We start from the raw sequence: 21,429 nt of genomic DNA on the forward strand, positions 1-21,429 counted from the left end.
CAGCTTCTCTCCCTCCCTGGGATGCGAACACGTAAGCACTCCACCCAACAAGTGCAAGTGTTGGGAAATCAGTCCTGCTCCACAGCTCCAGCGACAAGCGTGATGGAATTTTCCCACATGCAGTGGCACGGTGATCACAGTCACGTTTAAAATTTTCTCTTAAGTTCTCAACAAGTGTGGATCCACAGAAAAAGCATGTGTACTGTCACTTCATCAACTGCTCTAGCATTTCCCTCCTTAGAGGCACCTCTAGCCTTCGGGCCACCTGTTGACTCAGCCTCCTGCACCAACAACAGGATTTCCAGGTGTTTAGGGTATGGGGATCTTGAAGGCTGAAGCAGTGGATGACAGCATTTTTTCATCCCCTGATTCTTCATATCAAAGTTTTTATTTTTGTGGAGACCGAAAAATCATGCTGCCCAAATTCTGCACTTCATTCCATTAGACAGATATTGTTTATGCTCCAAACGGACGATTCTCTCTTGTAAAGTCCACCCTCCCGGCCCTCCCCCAGGTCTAAGGGTCTCCGTTGTTGCTAACTGTGCAGCATTTTTCACCTGACGGTTGAAATCGCCGAGAAGAATACACTAAAAGTACCAATTTTCTGAGGACTGATAACTGAGCCCACAGGTTTTTTGGGTTTCAGCAAGACACAGTAGCCAAGTGTTCCCAGATGGACTTGGATGGTGCCACTTGATCGATCAGCTTTCAAAATGAACATATCCTGAAGCTAAAATAACTGTTGTGATTTAGGACTTACATTGTGCTGATAAACTATTCACAAAGACATTTACTGTTTCTAATCCCAGTAATGACACCTGGTGGTTGCTGCAGCGAGGTGGCTCAGGTTCTGTTCCAGGCCCAAGCTCCTGCAGGGGGCACCGAGGTCCGGCAGCAGCTCTGGCCACCTGCAGCTGGCTACCCATGTCCTGCTGCTTCACTTGGAGGCAAAGTACTCCATGCAGTGGACAGCTGCGGGATGGAGGAATTCGTCCCTCCGTGGGCATGGTGACAGACGTGGCAGGAGCAGCGCCAGGCACTGAGAAGCTCCCAAACTAGTATTAAAAAAAAGAAATCCCAATCCTGAGTTTGTTGTTGGCTTTCCTCTGAATTACCTTTTCATTATCTCCCAAAGAGGGCTTGGGCCGGGGCCTGTCTCAAGGGCTCCCTCTGCTGCCATCTGCGTGTCCCTGCAGGGCAGGAGCTTCTCCACAGTGGCCACATGCAGGTGGCCCATGTTCTGTTTGGGAAACCACATTTGTGCTGCAGCCTTACTCTCCCTCTAGCGGTAGACATGTTTGCAGCCTTTACTCTGCCCGTGCTGGCCGGGCATAGTTACCTTCTACGTTAGAGAGGCTGGACTTGTGGGTTCTGGTTTTGGGGGTTCAGGTGGTTCTAGTTGTTACCTGGGAAGATAGTACCCCTGGGGACATGGGCTGCTTTGGGCTGTTCATGTTGCTGATGAGGTCCAACGTTGTTATTTCCCACCAGGTTGCTAATTACGGAATGGGAGGACAGTACGAGCCACACTTTGACTTCTCTAGGGTAAGGCCCAAATCACCGGTGCTTTCAGAGGGACCTGTTCCAGCTGGTTTGAGAAGGCTGGAGCTTCTAGAAGCACTTCAGCCTCCGCATCAGGCTCTCCGCCACCCATCACCACCTCCCCACTCCTCCTCCTCCCCCCCCCCCCCCTCCGCCTCACCAGGGCCAACTCTTTGTTACTGGAGAAGCCCAAGTCTGGAACCAGGGGCCTGCAGAGCCCTGGCTGCTTCCCCTGGGATGTGGGGGGTGTTCTTCCTGCCCATCCCTGTCATTCTCTGCCCTGACTGTCCAGCAGAGGACCTCACTAGGTCTCTGTGAAAGCTGATCCTGCCCCCTCCCCCATGCCCTCCCAGGGTTTACCAGCAGCCTTGGCCCATGGTCCAGGCTGATTGGTGGAATGCACACTTACTACCTTCCCCGACCCTTTTAGCCCCAGTGGGGGAGGTGGGCGGTGAAGTCAGTTGCAAACTTGGGTGAAAGTTGTTGTTTGTTGCAGCGACCTTTTGACAGCGGCCTCAAAACAGAGGGGAATAGGTTAGCGACGTTTCTTAACTATGTAAGTATCGGGTCCAGGCCCGCCTGTTTACTCTCACTTAATTTTATAGAACGATGAGCAAGATGTTTTCAAGCATTTAGGGACGGGGAACCGTGTGGCCACATTCTTAAACTACGTGAGTATGATGTGTGTGGTGTGTGAGCCTTAAGAGGAGTCTGGGTCCAAAAAGCTCTTAATATCCACTCCTGTCAGGGCTGATACCACCAGCGTTGCTCAGTGGCTCGGCCCTTCTTGGCTGGAGTAGAGAGTTGGCCTTTGTTTCCATCTATGGGAACCCCCCTGACCCCCAGGACCTTCACATCCCTGGCTTCTTTTTTTTTGGTTTGTTAATCTTCACCTGAGTATATTTTTCCATTGATTTTTAGAGAGAGGGAAAGACAGAGAGAAACATAGATGTGAGAGAAAAACATTGATTGGTTGCCTCCTGCATAAGCTCCAACCAGGGCCCAGGCCAGGGAGGAGCCTGCAACCAAGGTGTGTGCCCTTGACCGGAATCGAACCTGGGACCCTTTGATCCGTAGGTCAACGCTCTATCCACTGAGCCAAACTGGCTAGGGCCCTGGCTCCTTTTTTGATGGGCCAAGTGCTAGTCTGGAATTTTGGGGTAGCTGCCCCCAAAAGTTCTCCCCTTGGCAGCAGAGTGAGGAAGTAGCTGTGAAGTGCTTAGGTGAAAGCTGCCTTTGTTTCCCCAAACTTGGTGTCCTGTCTCCCACAGGCTACTTGCACTCCAGCCTCAGGCCATTGGGTTTTCCTCACATGAGCAACAGTTTCCTGCCCCCTCTGCTGAGAGGGCTGGCCCTAAAGAGGCATAGAAGCTGTCAAGAAATTCAGAGACAGATGCCTGTGTCCATATTTCCCTCTGGTTTCTCATTTAAGTTTTTATTGTGTGGCTTTTATGTGCTGGGGACTGCCATGAACACGCTGGTGAGCAGGACAAGTGTGGTCTCTTGTAAGGCTGACGGTCTAATAATACAAGGCTTACCTTAAACAGAGGAGAGGTAATGGTTTCATTGCCATGGTGACAAGTGCTTTGAAGACAGCAGCTCAGGGTTGGTGCTCAGAGAAGCCTCCCTTGGGAAGTAACATGTCAATATTGAGACTTGAAGGTTGAGTGGAAAATAGTTGGTGGAACTTGGTTTCTGGCAGAGGAGAGAGGGTGTGGAGACCTGGAAGAGGGAAGGAGCATGGGATGTTGGAAAAATAGAAAAAGCCTGGTGGCTTGGAGACATCAATTGATAGTGGCTAGAGCGGTGGTTCTCAACCTTTCCAATGCCGCGACCCTTTAATACAGTTCCTCATGTTGTGTGACCCCCAACCATAAAATTATTTTCATTGCCACTTCATAACTGTAATTTTGCTACTGTTATGAATCGTAATGTAAATATCTGTGTTTTCCGATGGTCATAGGCGATCCTGCTAGTGGTTCTCAATCTGTGGGTTGCGACCCACAGGTTGAAAACCACTGCTGTAGAGCCTAAGACCATCGGAAAACACAGATATTTACATTACGATTCATAACAGTAGCAAAATTACAGTTATGAAGTGGCAATGAAAATAATTTTATGGTTGGGGGTCACACAACATGAGGAACTGTATTAAAGGGTCGTGGCATTGGAAAGGTTGAGAACCACTGGGCTAGAGGGAGAGGCTGGTGAGATTGACAGGGCCTCCGGGTTCTAGAAAAGAGTCTGGATTTGATCCCCAGGGCTGTTACCATCAGGGGTTTTCATGTTATTCATTTCCCCTGTCTGTTGAGTGCCCTTCAGTCTTGTCTGGTATGTGTCCTGTGGAAATATTTATTAGCTGCAAATGCTATTACATTACAGGCAAAAACTTGAAGTGAGAGAGCCAGATGAGAAAGAAGTGGTGCTTTGGGCGTGAGTTGAGGCACACTTTGTGGGCATGAGTGCAGGCTCCCTTCCATGAAATTTGTGTTCTGGTCAGTTTGAGGTCTCACCATGGGAGAAAGCAGGGCCTCTGGAGAGACAATGCCCTACCTTCCCACCCAGTGGCCCGGGGAAGGTGCATGTCTAACTAGAGCAAGTTTTAGAGTCAGAGGCCACAGTGGGGGCCGCAGATGGTGTTGGAAGCATCAGGGAGCTCCTGGTCAGGGTAGCTCATGGGTATAGTGGCTTAGGCAAGGCCCAGGCCTAATGGGGATGCAAGGGGTGGAGGTCAGGCAGGCATTTTCTGAGATTTAGATTGTTACCCTCTGAGGACAGCTGGGATATGAGACTCCCCTACAGCTCTTGCGTGCCCATGGCATTGATACTGTCCTGATGAACCATACAGATTAAGCAGGGTTTAGGGAAAAGCTTTTCTTAGCTGAAGGGCTGGCCGTGGAGCAGAGCCTCCAAACTGTGTTGCTCATGTCTAGAGGAGGCTGATCTGCATACCTTGTCATGTCCTTTGTGGCTCAGTTGCTCTGAAATCCTTGGGTAGAAGGTCCAAGCTCTATGCCTTGTATCCCCAGATGAGCGATGTAGAAGCTGGTGGTGCCACCGTCTTTCCTGATCTGGGGGCTGCAATTTGGCCTAAGAAGGTAAGTTCTGGTTCTTATGGCTCTGATGTTGAAGCTGGGTTTTATGTTCCCCAGTCCCATTCTTTGGCCTGCTTGACTCTCACTGGGAGGGGCCTTATCCCCTTCTTGCCTAAACTCTGATCTTGTGGTCTCAGTTTCCATCTGGGGAGAAGGGATAGGGAGGGAGGTCCCTTAGGGGCAGGTAGGTTTGCAGGCATCCACTCCTGCCCCGTGAAGGGTAGGTGCTTTCTGGGGAACTTTTCTCTCTCATTGGAGTCCCAGAGCCCTGTCCCCCTGTGCACGGGAAAGAGAGGGTGTTTCTGCTCAGGGAGGGGCTTTGGGGTGCTCAGAGTCAGGTTCTCCAGCCCAGTCTCTAAGAATGTTGTCTCATAGGCTGTTTCTTTTTCCCAGGGCACAGCAGTATTCTGGTACAACCTCTTGCGGAGTGGGGAAGGTGACTACCGAACGAGACACGCTGCTTGCCCCGTGCTTGTGGGCTGCAAGTGGGGTGAGTGGCTTAAGGAGTGGTGCTGGTCTTGGTGGCCTCGGCGGGCTTTAGTGTTCGTCCTTAGACTCTGAGCTGGGAGACAACTGCTGCCAGATTTTCACAAAGCCATACTGTCCTCCTTTTTGAGTCCCCCCCTCCCCTATTATATCAAGAATACATTAGAGGAACTTACAATACAAGGCATGTCTTGGGCAGAAGCAGGAGCAAGGGTGTTTTTTAAAAAATTTTTTTTTATCCTGCTAACTGATAGTCCCACCCAACCATTCAGCTGGGTATGTACCAAAACAACTATTTGAAGTCACTCTCAGAGATGCCAAGAGAGCCGAGGGAGCCCTGAGAAAGAATAGCTAGACAAGCATCAGAGGTCCAGGATGGCTCCCCAGAGCGATGGACTCTGACAAGGGTTGAGAGTGGGCCCTGGGGGACAACTGGAATCAAAGAGGGGAAGGGGTGTCCCAGGCAAGCAAGGCATGCGGAGCAAGGCACAGGCTAAAATCAGCACCACAGGTGTGGGAACTGGCTTCCTTTGTCACGTGGATAAGGGGAGGCCTATGGCACAGGGACCAAGAGATGAGGCTGGAGTCTGGGACCAAACTGCAGAGGCTGAAGCTTGAGCAAGCAGCTGTGGTGAGCCATGGAGAGGCTTGAACCAGCGGGTAACAGGAAGTGATCAGAAAGAGATGAGTTTATAGCCCTCCTGGGGAGTTTTAGAGATAAATAGTGATAGGTTCACAGAAAATTGAGCAAATGAAAATGAAAATTGAGGCAGTTGCTGACCAGGGGGGGGGAAAAGTTGTACGAGAAAGGAAATATAAGCATAATCTATTAGGTGGCTCATGTGTGAGCAATATTTACATGCCATAACAATGTAAATACTGAATATTAATGTAACTAAAACCTGTGATTTAATTATATTAAGTATATAGGAGGTAATAAGTATGTGTTTTAGAGGTAATATAAAAGAATTCTAAAATCAAAAGTCAAGAAATAGCACTATAACCATGTTATTTAGGAAAATGAGGATAAATATCAGAAGACAAATGAGGAAGTTGAATGTCTAATGGAAGGGGGGATTGGTAGTGGGAAGGGGTAGGAAGAAGATTGCTGTTTATAATTATAAGCTTTGTAGACAATTTGATTTTTAAAAAATATGTTTTTACTGATTTCAGAGGGAGAGAAAGAGAAAACATCAATGATGAAAGAGAATCATTGATCAGTTGCCTCCTGCACACCCCCCACTGGGAATTGAGTTTGCAACCTGGGCATGTGTCCTGACTAGGGATCAAACCATGACCTCCTGGTTCATAGGTCCCTGCTCAACCACTGAGCCACGCCAGCTGAGCAACAATTTGATTCTTTTAAACGAAGTACCTATATTACCTTACGGTAACATATTTAAAATGCTCTACGAATTCTGTAGTGCACTGGAATAAATTTGTTGTATTCATTGTGAAAGAGACTGTGTTGACGAATAAAATCATGGTTCATGCGAATTTGAGACACAGCTTTAGCTGATCACTTGGCTACCCCCAGCACCCATATGGGATCCGCTGGCACACAGCTCCTGATGTTGACTTCCAGGCCCTCCACCATCTTGACAGGCTTCCTCTCCCTCTTCTCTTACCTCTCAGTTCCTACCCACCAATTTCCAATAATATCAACTTGGCTGGGATCCTTATCACACACCAGGGTGTTTCATGCCTTGATGTCTTTCTCAGCCTGTTCTCACTTCCTGCACCCTCTTGATATGGGAACCATCATGGTCTGTCCATTTCTTCCCTGGATAACTCCTATTCAGCTTCATGCCCAGCTCTGTGGTCTCTTCTTCCCTCATATGGTTAGATGCCCTTTGGCTCTGTTTCTATGGCAACCTTACATGTAACTTCTGTCACTGACAGACTTTTGTACAATGATCTGTTTATACACATGTCTTCCTCACTAGCTCCTGAGTAACTTGAGACCTGAGACCATGTCATACATCTGAATCGCGGGTCCAGTGTAGGATTCATCCTGAAGGAGTCATTAATTTGGGGGGCTGCTCCAACCAACAGGATTGTAACATGGTTTTTATCTGTTCACAGTTTCCAATAAGTGGTTCCATGAACGAGGACAGGAGTTCTTGAGGCCATGTGGATCAACAGAAGTTGACTGACATCCTTTTCTGCCCGTCCTCTTCCTGGTCCCACAGCCTTTTGTCTTCAAGTTCAACGTGACAAACACCTTTGTATGTCCCAGCCCCTGTCAGGCGGGTCTTTGGAGAAGTGAATGTTTGTTTGGAGCAGACCAAGAGGATAGGGGAAGGTCCTGGGTGACCTCAGTCCCGAGCCTTTCTGGTCAGCTTGTTCTATCTCGGGTCAGAGCGGCTGCAGCAGAGTCAGGCTGCCTGGCGCCTCGCAAGGTGCCTTTGTACCTCAGATGCTTTAGGTGTGAGATGTTTCAGTGAACCAAAGTTCTGATACCTTGTTTACATGTTTGTTTTTATGCATTTCTATTAAGGTGGCTTTAACAAAAAAAAATAAAATGTCCCTGCCAGAAGCCTTAAAGAGCCTTATTTGGAGTATTTTTTAAGACATGGGAGCTTTTATCAAGTTCACTATTTCCTATGCCTCTCCTCTGTGGAAGCAGAATCTGGGTAATAAGTACTTTAGTGGCAAAACCCTGACCTTGAGTACTAGATCTGGTGTCAACACTTACAACTCCTCCACACTTCAGCGTCCTTTCTGGAAACTGAGAGAAATCATCTCTCTTGGTCTCCCAGAGAGCATAGAGGTCATGTATGTTCATAACTGTGATGCTGTTTATTTTTAAATTTTGAGATATATACACAAAATTGTTCGTGACTCACAGATGTACAGTTTAAAAATATGAAGGTAGTAAACACAAGCACCCATGCCACCACCACCCAGATAATTTTCAAACCCACACCCCAGGATCTCCCTGTGAGCCCCTTCTGGGTCATGTACCTTGGTGGTAACCATATTCTAATGATTTGTGGGAGTCATTTCTTTGCTTTTCTTTGTAGTTTTACTATCTGTGTCTGCTTCTCTAAATAAGCAGTCATTTTCTTTTCCTGGACTTTGAACTTTTTAAAAACAGAATCAGTACGTGTGTGTGTGTATTTATATATTTATACACTAGAGGCCCAGTGCACGAAATTCGTGCATGGGAGGGTGTGTCCCTCAGCCCAGCCTGCACCCTCTCCAATCTGGGACCCCTCGAGGGATGTTCAACTGCCCTTTTAGGCTCGATTCCAGTAGGATTGGGCCTAAATGGGCAGTCGGCATCTCTCTCACAATCCAGGACTGCTGGCTCCCAACTGCTCGCCTGCCTGCCTTCCTCATTGCCCCTAACTGCTTCTGCCTGCCAGCCTGATCACCCCCTAACCACTCCCCTGCCAGTCTGATTGCCCCTAACTGCCCTCCCCTGCAGGCCTGGTCACCCCTAACTGCCCTCCCCTGCAGGCCTGGTCACCCCTAACTGCCCTCCCCTGCAGGCCTGGTCACCCCTAACTGCCCTCCCCTGCAGGCCTGGTCCCTCCCAACTGCCCTTCCCTGCAGGCCTGGTCACCCCCAACTTCCCTCCTCTGCCGGCCTGGTCACCCCTAATTGCCCTCCTCTGCAGGCTTGATCACCCCCAACTGCTCTCCCTTGCAGGCCTGGTCCCTCCCAACTGCCCTCCCTTGCTGGCCTGATCGCCCACAACTGCCCTCCCTTGCAGACCTGGTTCCTCCCAACTGCCCTCCCCTCCTGGCCATCGTGGTGGTCATCTTGTGGTGGTCATCTTGTGTCCACATGGGGACAGCCATCTTGTGTGTTGGAGTGATAGTCAATTTGCATATTACTCTTTTATTAGATAGGATAGAGGCCAGGTGCATGGGTGGGGGCCGGCTGGTTTGCCCTGAAGGGTGTCCCGGATCAGGGTGGGGGTTCCCTTGGGGTGTGGGATGGCCTGGGCGAGGGGCCTGTGGTGGTTTGCAGGCCGGCCACGCCCCCCGGTGACCCAAGCAGAGGTCCTGGTATCTGGGATTTATTTCTCTTCTATAATAGAAACTTTGTAGCCTTGAGTGGAGGCTAAGGTAGGCCAGGAAGCTTGGCTTCCTCCATCACCGGGGGCAACCCAAGCCTCCTGCTCTCTCCAGCTCCATGGCTGCTGCCATTTTTGTTGGGATTTATCTTCTATAATTGAAACTTTGTAGCCTTGAGTGGAGTCTAGAGCCGGCCAGGGTGTGCGGGAAGCTTGGCTTCCTCCATTGCCAGGGAAACCCAAGCCTCCTGCTCGCTCCGTGGCTGCAGCCATCTTGATTGGGTTAATTTGCATACTTGCTCCTGATTGGCTGGTAGGCGTGGCTTGTGGGTGTAGTTGAGATACAGTCAATTTGCATATTACTCTTTTATTAGATAGGATATTTTGGTGTTTGGCTTTCTTCATTCAATGGTTGGTTTTAAGATTCATCCATGTTGTTATAGTCTGTTTTAATTTGATTCTTTTTTCATAGCTACTATATCTTTTTTCATGCTGTTGAGCATCTTTACCATTATGACTCTGAACTCTGTTTCAGATAAATTTCTTATCTCTGTTTCATTTATCTTTTCTTCTGGAGAATTCTCTAGTTCTTTCATTTGGGGATTGTTTCTCCAAAACAATCCCTACCTTCACCACACTATCATCTGTGTCCATGGGTTATGCATATATGTATATATGTACGTTTCCCATTTAATATCTCCCCACCCATCTCCCCACCCCTGCCTTCCCTCTGAGATTCAACAGTCTGTTTCATGCTTCTGTGTCTCTGCATCTATTTTGTTCATTAGATTCCACATATGAGTGAGATCATGTGATACTTGTCTTTCTCTGACTGGCTTATTTTGCTTAGCATAATGCTTCCCAAGTCCCTCTAAGCTACAAACGGAGGTATGTGCCCCTGACCGGAATTGAACCCGCAACCCTTCAGTCTAAGGGCTGATGCTCCATCCACTGAGCCAAACCAGCCAAGGCCATTCGTTATTTTTATTTTTATTTTTTATTTTTTTATTTTTTAATATATTTTATTGATTTTTAACAGAGAGGAAGAGAGAGGGATAGAGAGTTAGAAACATCGATGAGAGAGAGACATCGATCAGCTGCCTCCTGCACGCCCCCTACTGGGGATGTGCCCGCAATCCAGGTACATGCCCTTGACCGGAATCGAACCTGGGACCCTTGAGTCCGCAGGCCGACGCTCTATCCACTGAGCCAAACCGGTTTCGGCCATTCGTTATTTTTAATAGGTTCTAATTCTCTGTGGAATTTATTTCTTGCTTTCTCCATGTTTTTCTTGAACTAATGAATCAGTTATTTAAAACTTCTTGTCTAATAACTTCATGATTTATATTATCTGTAGATCTCCTTCTATTGTTGTTTTTTCCTTAGTTTCTGGTCATTTGGTCTGTTGATATGCCTGGTAATTTTTTATTGAATGCTGGACACTGTGTATGACAAATTGTATTAGCTTAGGATGGTGATAACCTCCTAAACAAAGGGTTCACCATTTCCTCTACTAGATAGAGGTGGGATTGATCACCTTAATCCAAATCAAAAGCCTGAGCCAACTTAATTAAGGCTGGGTTGCAGTTTTCTTAAGACTCTACCTCTGGTTTACCCTTATTTTCCTCTTTACAGGTAATGTCCCCCAGGGGTTTTCTAGTTGAAAGCCTAAAATGTTCACTGGATCTTTCCTCTCACACCCCACCCCCAAGTAGTTCTGCAGCTCTAATCCTTGTATCCTGAGTATCTAGACACTGTCCCCAAAATTCATTTTTTTATTCAAAGGTTTTCTGCTTAGCTTCTTGACCTTCCATTCTGCACAGCTTCAGAATTCAGAAAATATCTTAGTGAGTAAACAGGCTGAGTGGTTGACTAAGCTCTTCAACCCTCTCTCCTATTTAATATTCTAACCAACTACAGTCTAATTTTTATCTTTCACTGCCGCTTGAGACTGCCAGGGTTTCTCTGCCTCTTGGCAGTTGCTCATTGCTTGAGTCCTTTATCTAGGTCCTCCGTCTCCTACCCCATGCCTAGACTCAGAAAATGATCTAAGAATAAAAGAGGCTACAGACTTTTGGCTCATCAACCCAAGATTCATATTCCCCAGAAGCTTGATGCACAAGCCTTTTTTACTAGTACTTCAAACAGACTTCTCAGAGATTTTATTGAGCTTTTATGGTTGTTTTTTATTGGTCTACCTTAAGCAATTCTGTTTTAGCTAGGAGTCTTGTTCATTTGAGTTTTAAATTTTTTTTCATGTGAAAAATAGATACAGAAAATCTTGTGTTTAATATCTTCCTTAGTTATCTGGTATAACATGTTCACCATTCATCTTGGATATTTCCTGCATTAAGCATGGTGTGTTGGTGCCTGCATATGTGTTGGTGCCTGCATATCCAGTGTGCTCCTGGAAACAAGCACAGAATAACCTTAGAGATAGGGCAATGTTTTCAGTAATCTTTATTAACCAACTTAGCATATTCAATATGGCACCAGAGTTGAGCATTTCAGTATGCTTTCGGTAGTGTACCAGGGATGTTACAGTCTGTTCCGAATTCACAACAACTCTTTAGAATAGGTGATGAAAAAGCTGAATGTCAGAAAGATTAAGCAATGTACCTGAGGTCATATAAGGTCTCATTGCTGTTTAGTGAAAGACCTAGGAATCAAACCTGGGTCTGGCAGTTTCTCAAAGCCTTTGCTCTAAAAAAGTAATTTATATTTTCATTAATTCAGTAGTTATTAAAGATCAGATGTGGATGCAATGATGATAAAATATTACCTTTACCTTTGAATAATTCAGAGTGATGAAAGAAATTCATAAATAGATTTGTGAAATGTGAGAGATCTAATAATTGAGGAACTAATGCTTGAATAAGAGAGAGGGTCTGGAATTTTGCACTATAGTAGACAACATTAGATCTGGGTCTTGAAGCATAAATAGAAATTTGCTTTCCCTGCTATCCCAGTTTAAAATGCATGCACACCCCACCCTGGGGATCAAGCCCTCAACCTGGGAATGTGCCCTAATGGGGAACTGTGACCGCCTGGTTCATAGGTCAGTGCTCAACCACTGAGCCACACCAGCTGGGCTATTTTGAATTTTTAGCTGAAGAAGTTACTTTCTATTAATACATGTGATTACAAAAAGCAGCCTTTTCAAAAGTCTGATGACTTAAAATCTGGTGTCATGTTCCATTTGAAGTAGTTTTAAGCAGCATATGGTATCAATAATTCATTGTATAAAATCAGAATTGAGTTTGGATCCTCTAAAACTGATTCACAAATTTTTCTTAATTCAATCTTACCCAAATTTGGAAGTGTTAGATAGTACAAGGATCTCCAGGTCTGGGTGATTCTTACTAAATCCTATTCTGGCTATATGAACTTGACCCTGACTCTAACCACAACTGTTAAGTTTAGCCAATGCAAAGAAGAAATCAACATGTAAGTAAACAAATAATGTCTGTAAGCAATGGCTAAGCCTTCCTTCAAGGAGACAGAGCTTTGGATGTGAATCCAGTCTGCTTTACTTGCTCAAAGTAAATGAAACTACCTAATGACAATCACAACTTGTTCTTTTAAATATGTTTTTCTAAATTGATTTCAGAGAGAGAACGGGAGAGGGAGGGAGGGATAGAAACATTAATGAGAGAGAATTTTTTATTGGCTGCCTCCTGCACCCCCCCTACTGGGGATGGAGCCTGCAACCTAGGTATGTGCCCTGACTGGAATGCAACCATGACCTCCGGGTTCATAGGTTCACACTGAACCACACACTGTGTGTGGGCACAACTTATTAAATAGAACACACCAAGCAGCAAACCCTTTGAGTTTGGTAACAGAAGTGGTCTAGGGAACTTTTTAAAAACAGTACCAGCCACAGCAGCATCCTACAAAAGTTTCAGTAAACTGAAGTTAATTAAACACTGTTTAAGATCTCACTTGATCAAGAGAAGTAAATTTTGAAAAACTTGATGAGTTTGCTTCTAAGAAAGCCAGGAAAATAAAATTTATAGTAAGTTTTATTTTTTGTTATAATGTTTAAACTTAAAAATAATAAGAATTTTGCCCAGCCAACGTGGCTCACTGGTTGAGTACTGACCTATGAACCAGGAGGTCATGGTTCGATTCCCTGTCAGGGCACATGCCCAAGTTTCCGCCTCCATCCATCCCCAGTAGCCGGTGTGCAGGAGGCAGCCAACCAATAATTCTCTCGCCTCATGGATGTTTCCCTCTTTCTCTCCCTTCCTCTATGAAATAAAAAATACATATATATTTAAAAAATAATATGAATTTTAATATACCAACTTTTCAACTTTAAAATATTTCAAACATTTACTATTTTGGGAACATTAACTATTTAAAAATACACAAAAATATGTATATAAAGGGCACGTTTCCTTTTGTCTCAGGCTGTGATGTGGCTTGGCACAACATTGCTCTTAAATTTTCAAACTTGGCATCTAAACCCTAACATTAAACTTGCCAGATTTAGCAAATAAAAATACAAGACAACCAGTTACACTTCAATTTCACATAAACAGCAAATACTTCGGCTTGTGATAGTACTAAAACTTTTTTCACTGCTTACCCCACTGCAAATTTAACTGGCACCCCATATATTATCCGGCAACGCTAAACATGAACCTACGTACTAGAGAAAGCTGCCTGCCTCTGTCCAGTTTCACTCTTCCACCCACGCAGCCCGGTCCCTCCGGCCAGCGATCAAGCAGCTGCGAGGCAGCCGCCCACGTGGGCAGTCACGTGGCTCCCGACGCACGCTGAGCACGTGCGGCATGTCCAAGCCGCACCAGCTCTGGACCGCGCATGCTCCCCCCTGCCCCCGACCGGTGGTGCACAGCTGGTGGAGGAGAGCACCCTCCGCTCCACCGAACTCGTCCCCGCCTCGGGGACCTCGGCTTGCTGCTGCCTCTGCTTCCGGTGAGTCACAGTCTCTGCCCTCAGGCCCTTCAGGCTGACCAAATGCCGCCTGGTCCTTTCAGGCCTTTCATGGTCCACGTGAAGGATCCGTGTTCTCAGTCCCCTCAGGATTGCAAGGCTCAACAGTTCTCCCTCAGTTGACCTGTAGATTCAATACAACTGCAATGAAAATGTAAGCACACACAAAAAGTAGTTGTAGTTGTATACACTAGCAATGAATAGCTGAAAACAAAAGAAATTAAAAAGATAATTCCATTTAAAATAGCATCAAAAGGAAAAAATGTAATCAAGAAAGTACAAGACTTATATACTGAAGATCAATGTAAGAAACTGAAGGCTTAAATTTAAAAGACTTCCCATGTATATGTGTTGGAAGATATTGTTAAAATTGCAATACTCCTCCCCCCGCCCCCCTCCCCCAGATCCACAAATTCAGTGCAGTATCAATCAAAATGTCCAATGGCCTTTTATTTCATAAACAGCTGATCCTAAAATTCATAGGGAATTGCATGGAAACACAAATCATCATGCTTCAACATGAATGAGTTTGAAATATTATGCTAAGTGAAAAAAAGCTAGACATAAAGACTACACATTGTATGATTCCATTTTTATGAATTACCCAGAAGAGGCAGATCCATAGAGACAGAAAGAGGACCAGTGGTTGCCAGGGGTGTGAGGAAGGGGAAATGAGTGGTGACTGCTTAATGAGAACAGGGTTTCCTTCTGAGTTGATGGAAATGTTCTGGATGGAACTAGATCATGGTGGTGGCTGCACAACATTATGAGTTTACTGAATGCCGCTGAAGTGTACACTTTCAAAATGGTTAAAAGAATAAATGTTATTTATATTTTACCACAATAAAAACATCTCATCACAATTTTGTTTGTAGAAATCAATAAGCTTAATATGGAAAACTAAAAAAGCAAAGATAGCTGAAACAAATTTGATAAAACAACAAAGTTGGAGATCAGAAAAAGACCTATATATCCTACAGTCAATTTATTTCAACAATGTTTCAAAGGCATTTCAATGGGAAAAAAAATGTGTTTATTAAGTGGTGCTTGAAAAACAGGTCATCCATGAGGAAAAAAAATGAGCCTCAGTCCTTTACCTCACTATATGAAAAAATAGCTCAAATTTTATCATAGACATAAATGTAAAATCTAAAATTATAAAATTTCTGTAGGGAAATATAGGAGAAAATCTTTGTGATCTTTAAGCAAAGATTTCTTAGATATAACACAAAAATCATTATCCCTAATAAAATGGGTATATACTTGGAGAAGATACATGTAAAACACATCCTATATAATAAAAGCCTAATATGCAAATTGTCCCCTTGACCAGGAGTTCAACCAGGGGGTGGGGCCAACCGGCCAACCACGGGAAGGGAGGCCCCAGCCAGTGGTGACAGCAGACAGCCAGGGGAAGAGAGGCCCCAGCCAGCAGCCAACAGCCGCTCGGGACCCTACCCATGCACGAATTTTGTGCACTGGGCCCCTCGTATATGATAAAAACCTGCATCCAGAATATGTGGAGAATTTTATAAGCTCAATAATAAGAAAATAAACAATGTAATTCTTAAATGGGTAGAATAATTGAATAGACATGTCACCAAAGAAAACATGCAGAAGGCAAATAAGCCCTTTAATCACCAAGAAAAAATGGAAATTAAAACCATGAGATACCAGTATACACCTATAATGCCTTAAATAAAAAATAAAATAACAAGTGCTGGCAAGGATGTAGGGGGACTAGAATTCTCATATGATGCTTGCAGGAATGTAAAGTCATTTCGAGAAGTTTGGGCAGTTTAAAAAATAAATATACAAACAGTTATATGACCCAATAATCCTGCTTATTGGTATTTTCCTAAAAGATGAAAATTATGTTCAGATAAAAACCTGCATGCAAATATTTATAGTGGCTTTATTCATAATCATTAAAAACTGGAAACAATGTATATGTCCTAAAACTAGTGAATGAATATATAAATGATAGTACATCCTTAAATGAAGTATTAGTAATTCATTAATTAAAAGAAACAAACTCCTGATACAACATGGGTAAATATCAAATTCATTAGGATATGCAAAACATGCCAGATTCAAAAGGACACATTCTGTATGCTCCATTTATTTATTATTTATTTATTTTCATTTTAAAATAATTTTTATTTTTCAATTACAGTTGACATACATATTATATCAGTTTCAGGTGTACACCCCAGTGATTGGACATTACATAATTTACTAAGTGAGCATCCCAATAAATCCCACATCCATCTGACTCCATACATAGTTATTAAATTATTATTGACTATATTCCCTATGCTGTACTTTACATCCCCAAGACTGTTCTGTTAACAACCAACTTGTACTTCTTAAACCCTTCATCTTTTTTACCCATCCCCACTTCCCCCCTACTCCCTATCAGGCAACCGCCAAAATGCTCTCTGTGTTTATGAGTCTGTTTCTGTTTTGCTTGTTTGTTTATTTTGTTTTTAAAATTTAATTGTTGATAGGTATTTATTACCATTTTATTGTTCATGTTTTTAATCTTTTTTTTTTTTTCCTTCTTAAAGAAGATCCTTTAACATTTCTTTAATACTGGTTCAAGTGATGATGAACTTCTTTAGCTTTTTCTTGTCTGGGAAGCTCTTGATCTGTCCTTTGATTCTAAATGATAGCTTTGCTGAGTAATCTTGGTTGTGTCCTTGCTTTTCACCACTTTGAATATTTTTTGCCAATCCCTTCTGGCTTCCAGAATTTTTGTTGAGAAATCAGCTGACAGTGTTAAGGGAGCTCCCTCACGGTAATTAACTGCTTTTCTCTTGCTGCTTTTAAGATTCTTTATCTTTAGCCTTTGTATTTTAATTATTATGTGATTTGGTGTGGGCCTCTCTGGGTTCATTTTGTTTGAGACTCTGCATTTCCTGGACTTGTATGTTTACTTCCTTCATCAGGTTAGGGAAGTTTTACTTCATTATTTTTTCAAATAGTTTCTCAGTTTCTTTGCGCTCTCTTCTTCCAGCACTCCATCATGTGAATGTTGGTACACTTGAAGTTGTCCCAGAGGCTCCTTATGCTGTCCTCCTTTTCTTGGGTTCTTCTTTCTTTTTGCTATTCTGATTGGGTGCTTTTTGCTTCCTTATATTCAAACTAGAGGCCTGGTCCACAAATTTGTGCACGGGTGGGGTCCCTCCACCTGGCTAGCGATTGGGGCCAATCAAGGCTGTCTTGCCCAGTCCTGATAGGGGCTGATTGGGGCTAATCAGGGCTGGTGGCCAGGGAGGGCTCCAGGGCGTGTCCAGCCCCATCTCACCCAATTGGCCAGACCCCAGCAGCAAGCTAACCTACCGGTCAGAGCATCTGCCCCCTGGTGGTCAGTGCACATCATAGCAACCGGTCAGTTGACCGCTCGGTCAGGCACTTAGCATATTAGGCTTTTATATATATAGATTGCTGATTTGACTGTCATCTAACTCTACTGTTGATTCACTATAAACAATTCTTCATTTCAGTTATTGTAACCTTCATTACTGACTGGTCTTTTTTATGCTGTTGATGTTCTCCTTAAGTTCACTGAGCATCCTTATAACCACTGCTTTGAACTCTTCATCTAGTCGATTGTCTACATTTTGTTTAGTTCTTTTTCTGCAGTTTTGTTCTGTTCTTTCATTTGGGGCCTATTTCTATGTATCCTCACTTTGGCAGCCTCCCTGTGCTTGTTTCTATGTATTAGGTAGAGCTGCCATGCCTCACCCACCTTCTCCTACTGCTAACAACTTACACAACCATGCTATATATTTTTTTAACTAAGAAATTAACATTGGTATATTATTACCTTAAGATCCAGACTTTATTCAGATTTCAGCAACTTTTCTACTAATGTCCTTTTTCTGTACCAGGATCTAATCCAAGATACACAGTATCCTTAGTCATCATGTCTTTTCATATATTCTTTCCTTGTTTTCAATAGCTTTAACAATTTTAAAGAGTACCAGTCATATATTTTATGGGCCACCAACTTAGGTTTGTCTGATGTTTTCTTATGATGAGACTAAAGTTAAGGGTTTTAGAGAAGAATATGCACTTCTTGTTAAATCATTTTAGATGCACATGACATCAACATGACTTATGGATGTAAACCTTGATGAGTTGGTCAAGGTCAGCACATAACTTTTGGTATATTGTGTTTTCATTGAAATTCAATTAAAAATACTTTCTCATTTCCTTTATGACTTCCACATTGACGCACGAGTTATTTATGTTGCTTTAATTACCAAATGTTTTGGGGGTTTCCAGATATCATTCTTTTGTTTGTTTTTAATTCTAATTTTATTCTTTTGTGGTCAGAGAACATAGTTTTTATGATTTTGGTCCTAAGTGTTCTTGATGATTGGTTTATGGCAAAGAATATGGTATACCTGGTGAATATTTCATGTAGACTTTAAAATAATGTGTATTTTGCTGTTGTTGGGGTGAATGTACTATAAATATAAATGTCAACCAGGTAAAGTTTATTTAGATTTTCTATATCCTTATTTTCTATTTGTTCTATCAATTATTGAATGTTGAAGTCTAACTATAATTATGGATCTTTCTGTTTCTACTCGGCTATGTCAGTTTTGGCTTCATGTGTTTTGAAACTTTTGTTAGGTGCATACATTATTAGGATTGTTATGTATTCTTGGTTAATTTGCCCCTTTATTATCATGTAATGTCCCTCTTATACCTGGTAATATTTCTTGTCCTGAATTCTATTTGTCTAATATTAATATAGCCACTCCAGCTTTCTTTTGATTTATGTTTTATTTTATTTTAAAAAATATATTTGTATTGATTTCAGAGAAGAAGAGGGGGAAAGAGAGAGAGAAAGAAAGAAACATCAGTGATGAGAGAGATTCATTGGTTGGCTGCCTCCTGCACGCTCCCCACTGGGGATCAAGCCCGCAACCCAGGAATGTGCCCTGATGGGGAATCACAGTTTTTATAGGGCAGATCTGTTTGTGGTGAATGATCAGCTTTTATTTATCTGAAAATATATTTCAGACGTTTGGTTTCCAGTCCAGGACATAAGGAGCTTAGAAGTTGTCATTCCATCCTAACAATGAGTAAAAAATCACTGAACTAACTGAAAAATCAACTCTTTTTTAGATCCATCAGAGAAATGAGGTCACAGGGCAGAACTCTTTACCATAAATTGGAGAGACAGGTAGATAGAATCACAACTTACTGGAGCAGAAACCCACCTCTGTGGAAATGAGTACTGGGATAAAATATTAAAAACACTTGAACTGCGATTATCAAATTGTTGAAGACTCGGTGTGAATAAGTTTGAGAGTTTAAAACTCAAAGGGATCCCAGTCATCAGAAGGCTTCTACACTTTTATGAGTTTTGCTTTCAGGAACTCTACCAATTTCCACAGTAAGGATCACAGAAAAATCTTCTCATGGATTCAGCAGGTGTAAAGAAAAAGAAACCGTTTTGAATTAGGCCAGAGCATTCTATCCTTAACTAGAGGCCCAGTGCACGAAATTCGTGCACGGGGTGGTGTCCCTCAGCCCAGCCTGCACCCTCTCCAATCTGGGACCCCTTGAGGGATGTCCGACTGCCCATTTAGGCCAGATCCCTCTCACAATCCAGGACTGCTAGCTCCTAACTGCTCGCCTGCCTGCCTTCCTGATTGCCCCTAACTGCTTCTGCCTGCGAGCCTGATCACCCCCTAACCACTCCCCTGCCAGCCTGATTGATGCCAAAGTGCTCCCCTGCCAGCCTGTTTGCCCCTAACTGCCCTCCCCTGCAGGCCTGGTCACCCCTAACTGCCCTCCCCTGCAGGCCTGGTCCCTCCCAACTGCCCTTCCCTGCAGGCCCGGTCACCCCCAACTTCCCTCCTCTGCTGGCCTGGTCACCCCTAACTTCCCTCCCCTGCAGGCCTGGTACCCCCCAACTACTCTCCCCTGCAGGCATGTGTCCCCTGCAACTGCCCTTCCCTGCAGACCCAGTCACCCCCAACTTCCCTACTCTGCCAGCCTGGTCACCCCTAACTGCCCTCCCCTGCAGGCTTGATCGCCCCCAACTGCCTTCCCTTGCAGGCCTGGTTCCTCCCAACTGCCCTCCCCTTCTGGCCATCTTGTGGTAGCCACCTTGTGTCCACATGGGGGCAGGATCTTTGACCACATGGGGGCAGTCATCTTGTGTGTTGGAGTGATGGTAAATTTGCATATTATTCTTTTATTAGATAGGATAGAGGCCTGGTGCATGGGTGGGGGCCAGCTGGTTTGCCCTGAAGGGTGTCCCGGATCAGGGTGGGGGTTCCCTTGGCGCGTGGGGGGCCTGGGCGAGAGGCCTGTGGTGGTTTGCTGGCTGGCCACGCCCCCAGGCGCCCCAAGTGGAGGCCCTGGTATCTGGGATTTTTTTATCTTCTACAATTGAAACTTTGTAGCCTGGAGCAGAGCCAAGCCTTCTGCTCAGTCTGTGGCAGCAGCCATTTCTGTTGGGATTTATTTATCTTCTATTATTGAAACTTTGTAGCCTGGAGTGGAGGCCTAGGCTGGCCTGGGCTGCGGAAGCTTGGCTTCCTCCATCGCCAGGGGCAACCCTACCCTCCTGCTCTCTCCAGCTCTGTGGCTGCCGCCATTTTTGCTGGGATTTATTTATCTTCTATCATTGAAACTTTGTTGCATTGAGTGGAGGCCTAGGCCGGCAAGGGCAGGCGGAAAGCTTGGCTTCCTCCATTGCTGGGGAAACCCAAGCTTCCCTCCTGCTCTCCGTGGCCGCAGCCATCTTGGTTGGGTTTATTTGCATATTCCCTCCTGATTGGCTTGTGGGCATGGCTTGTGGGTGTAGCGGAGGTATGGTCAATTTGCATATTACTCTTATTAGATAGGATAAGTCCTGCCCTTAGAAGAAACTATTTTATCAGAGCATAGCATGCTGAGATATTAGTAAAGCCTAACCAATCTGGGGAAAGGGAAATACCCAACTCCAGCCCCCTCTAGCCAACCTCTCCCACTCAGGGAAAAACTGAGTAATTGGTGAAGTTCACAGTCCGGGGGCACGGGTTCACCAAAAGAGTTGAGATCAGTCATCTATACTAATAAAAGGGTAATATGCTAATTAGACCAGAAATCTTCCGGATGTCCTTCTGGACAAAGCCATGGTGATGGGGGCTGAGACAGAGGAGGTTAGGGGCAATCAGGCTGGCAGGGGAGAGCAGTTAGGGGTGATCAGGCTGGCAGGGGAGCAGTTAGGGGCAGGCAGGCTGGCAGGCAGGCAGGCAGGCAGGTGAGTTTAGGAGCCAGTGGTCCTGGATTGCGAGAGGGATG

At 44.5% G+C, this 21,429-nt stretch overlaps 1 protein-coding gene across 8 annotated transcripts in view; it reads left to right on the forward strand.

The window, feature by feature from the left end:
- Window positions 1-21,429, forward strand: part of P4HA2 (prolyl 4-hydroxylase subunit alpha 2) — a gene marked incomplete at its 5' end in the record, with an annotated part of 102,422 nt that overhangs the window by 27,115 nt on the left and 53,878 nt on the right. For 4 of the 8 annotated variants that reach the window (XM_080675045.1, XM_080675048.1, XM_080675050.1 and 1 more), the window contains 5 exons: window positions 1,492-1,545; window positions 2,148-2,213; window positions 4,572-4,640; window positions 5,031-5,127; window positions 7,209-7,667. In XM_080675045.1, coding sequence (XP_080531171.1) covers window positions 1,492-1,545; window positions 2,148-2,213; window positions 4,572-4,640; window positions 5,031-5,127; window positions 7,209-7,279 — 357 coding nt within the window. In that variant the 3' untranslated portion in view covers window positions 7,280-7,667. Of the gene's footprint in view, window positions 1-1,491; window positions 1,546-2,038; window positions 2,099-2,147; window positions 2,214-4,571; window positions 4,641-5,030; window positions 5,128-7,208; window positions 7,675-21,429 lie in introns of those variants that run through there. The other 4 variants (XM_080675046.1, XM_080675051.1, XM_080675052.1 and 1 more) reach the window with 2 other exon arrangements.

Source organism: Plecotus auritus (assembly GCF_963455305.1).
Source record: "Plecotus auritus genome assembly, chromosome: 6".
NCBI classification, from domain to species: Eukaryota; Metazoa; Chordata; class Mammalia; order Chiroptera; family Vespertilionidae; genus Plecotus; species Plecotus auritus.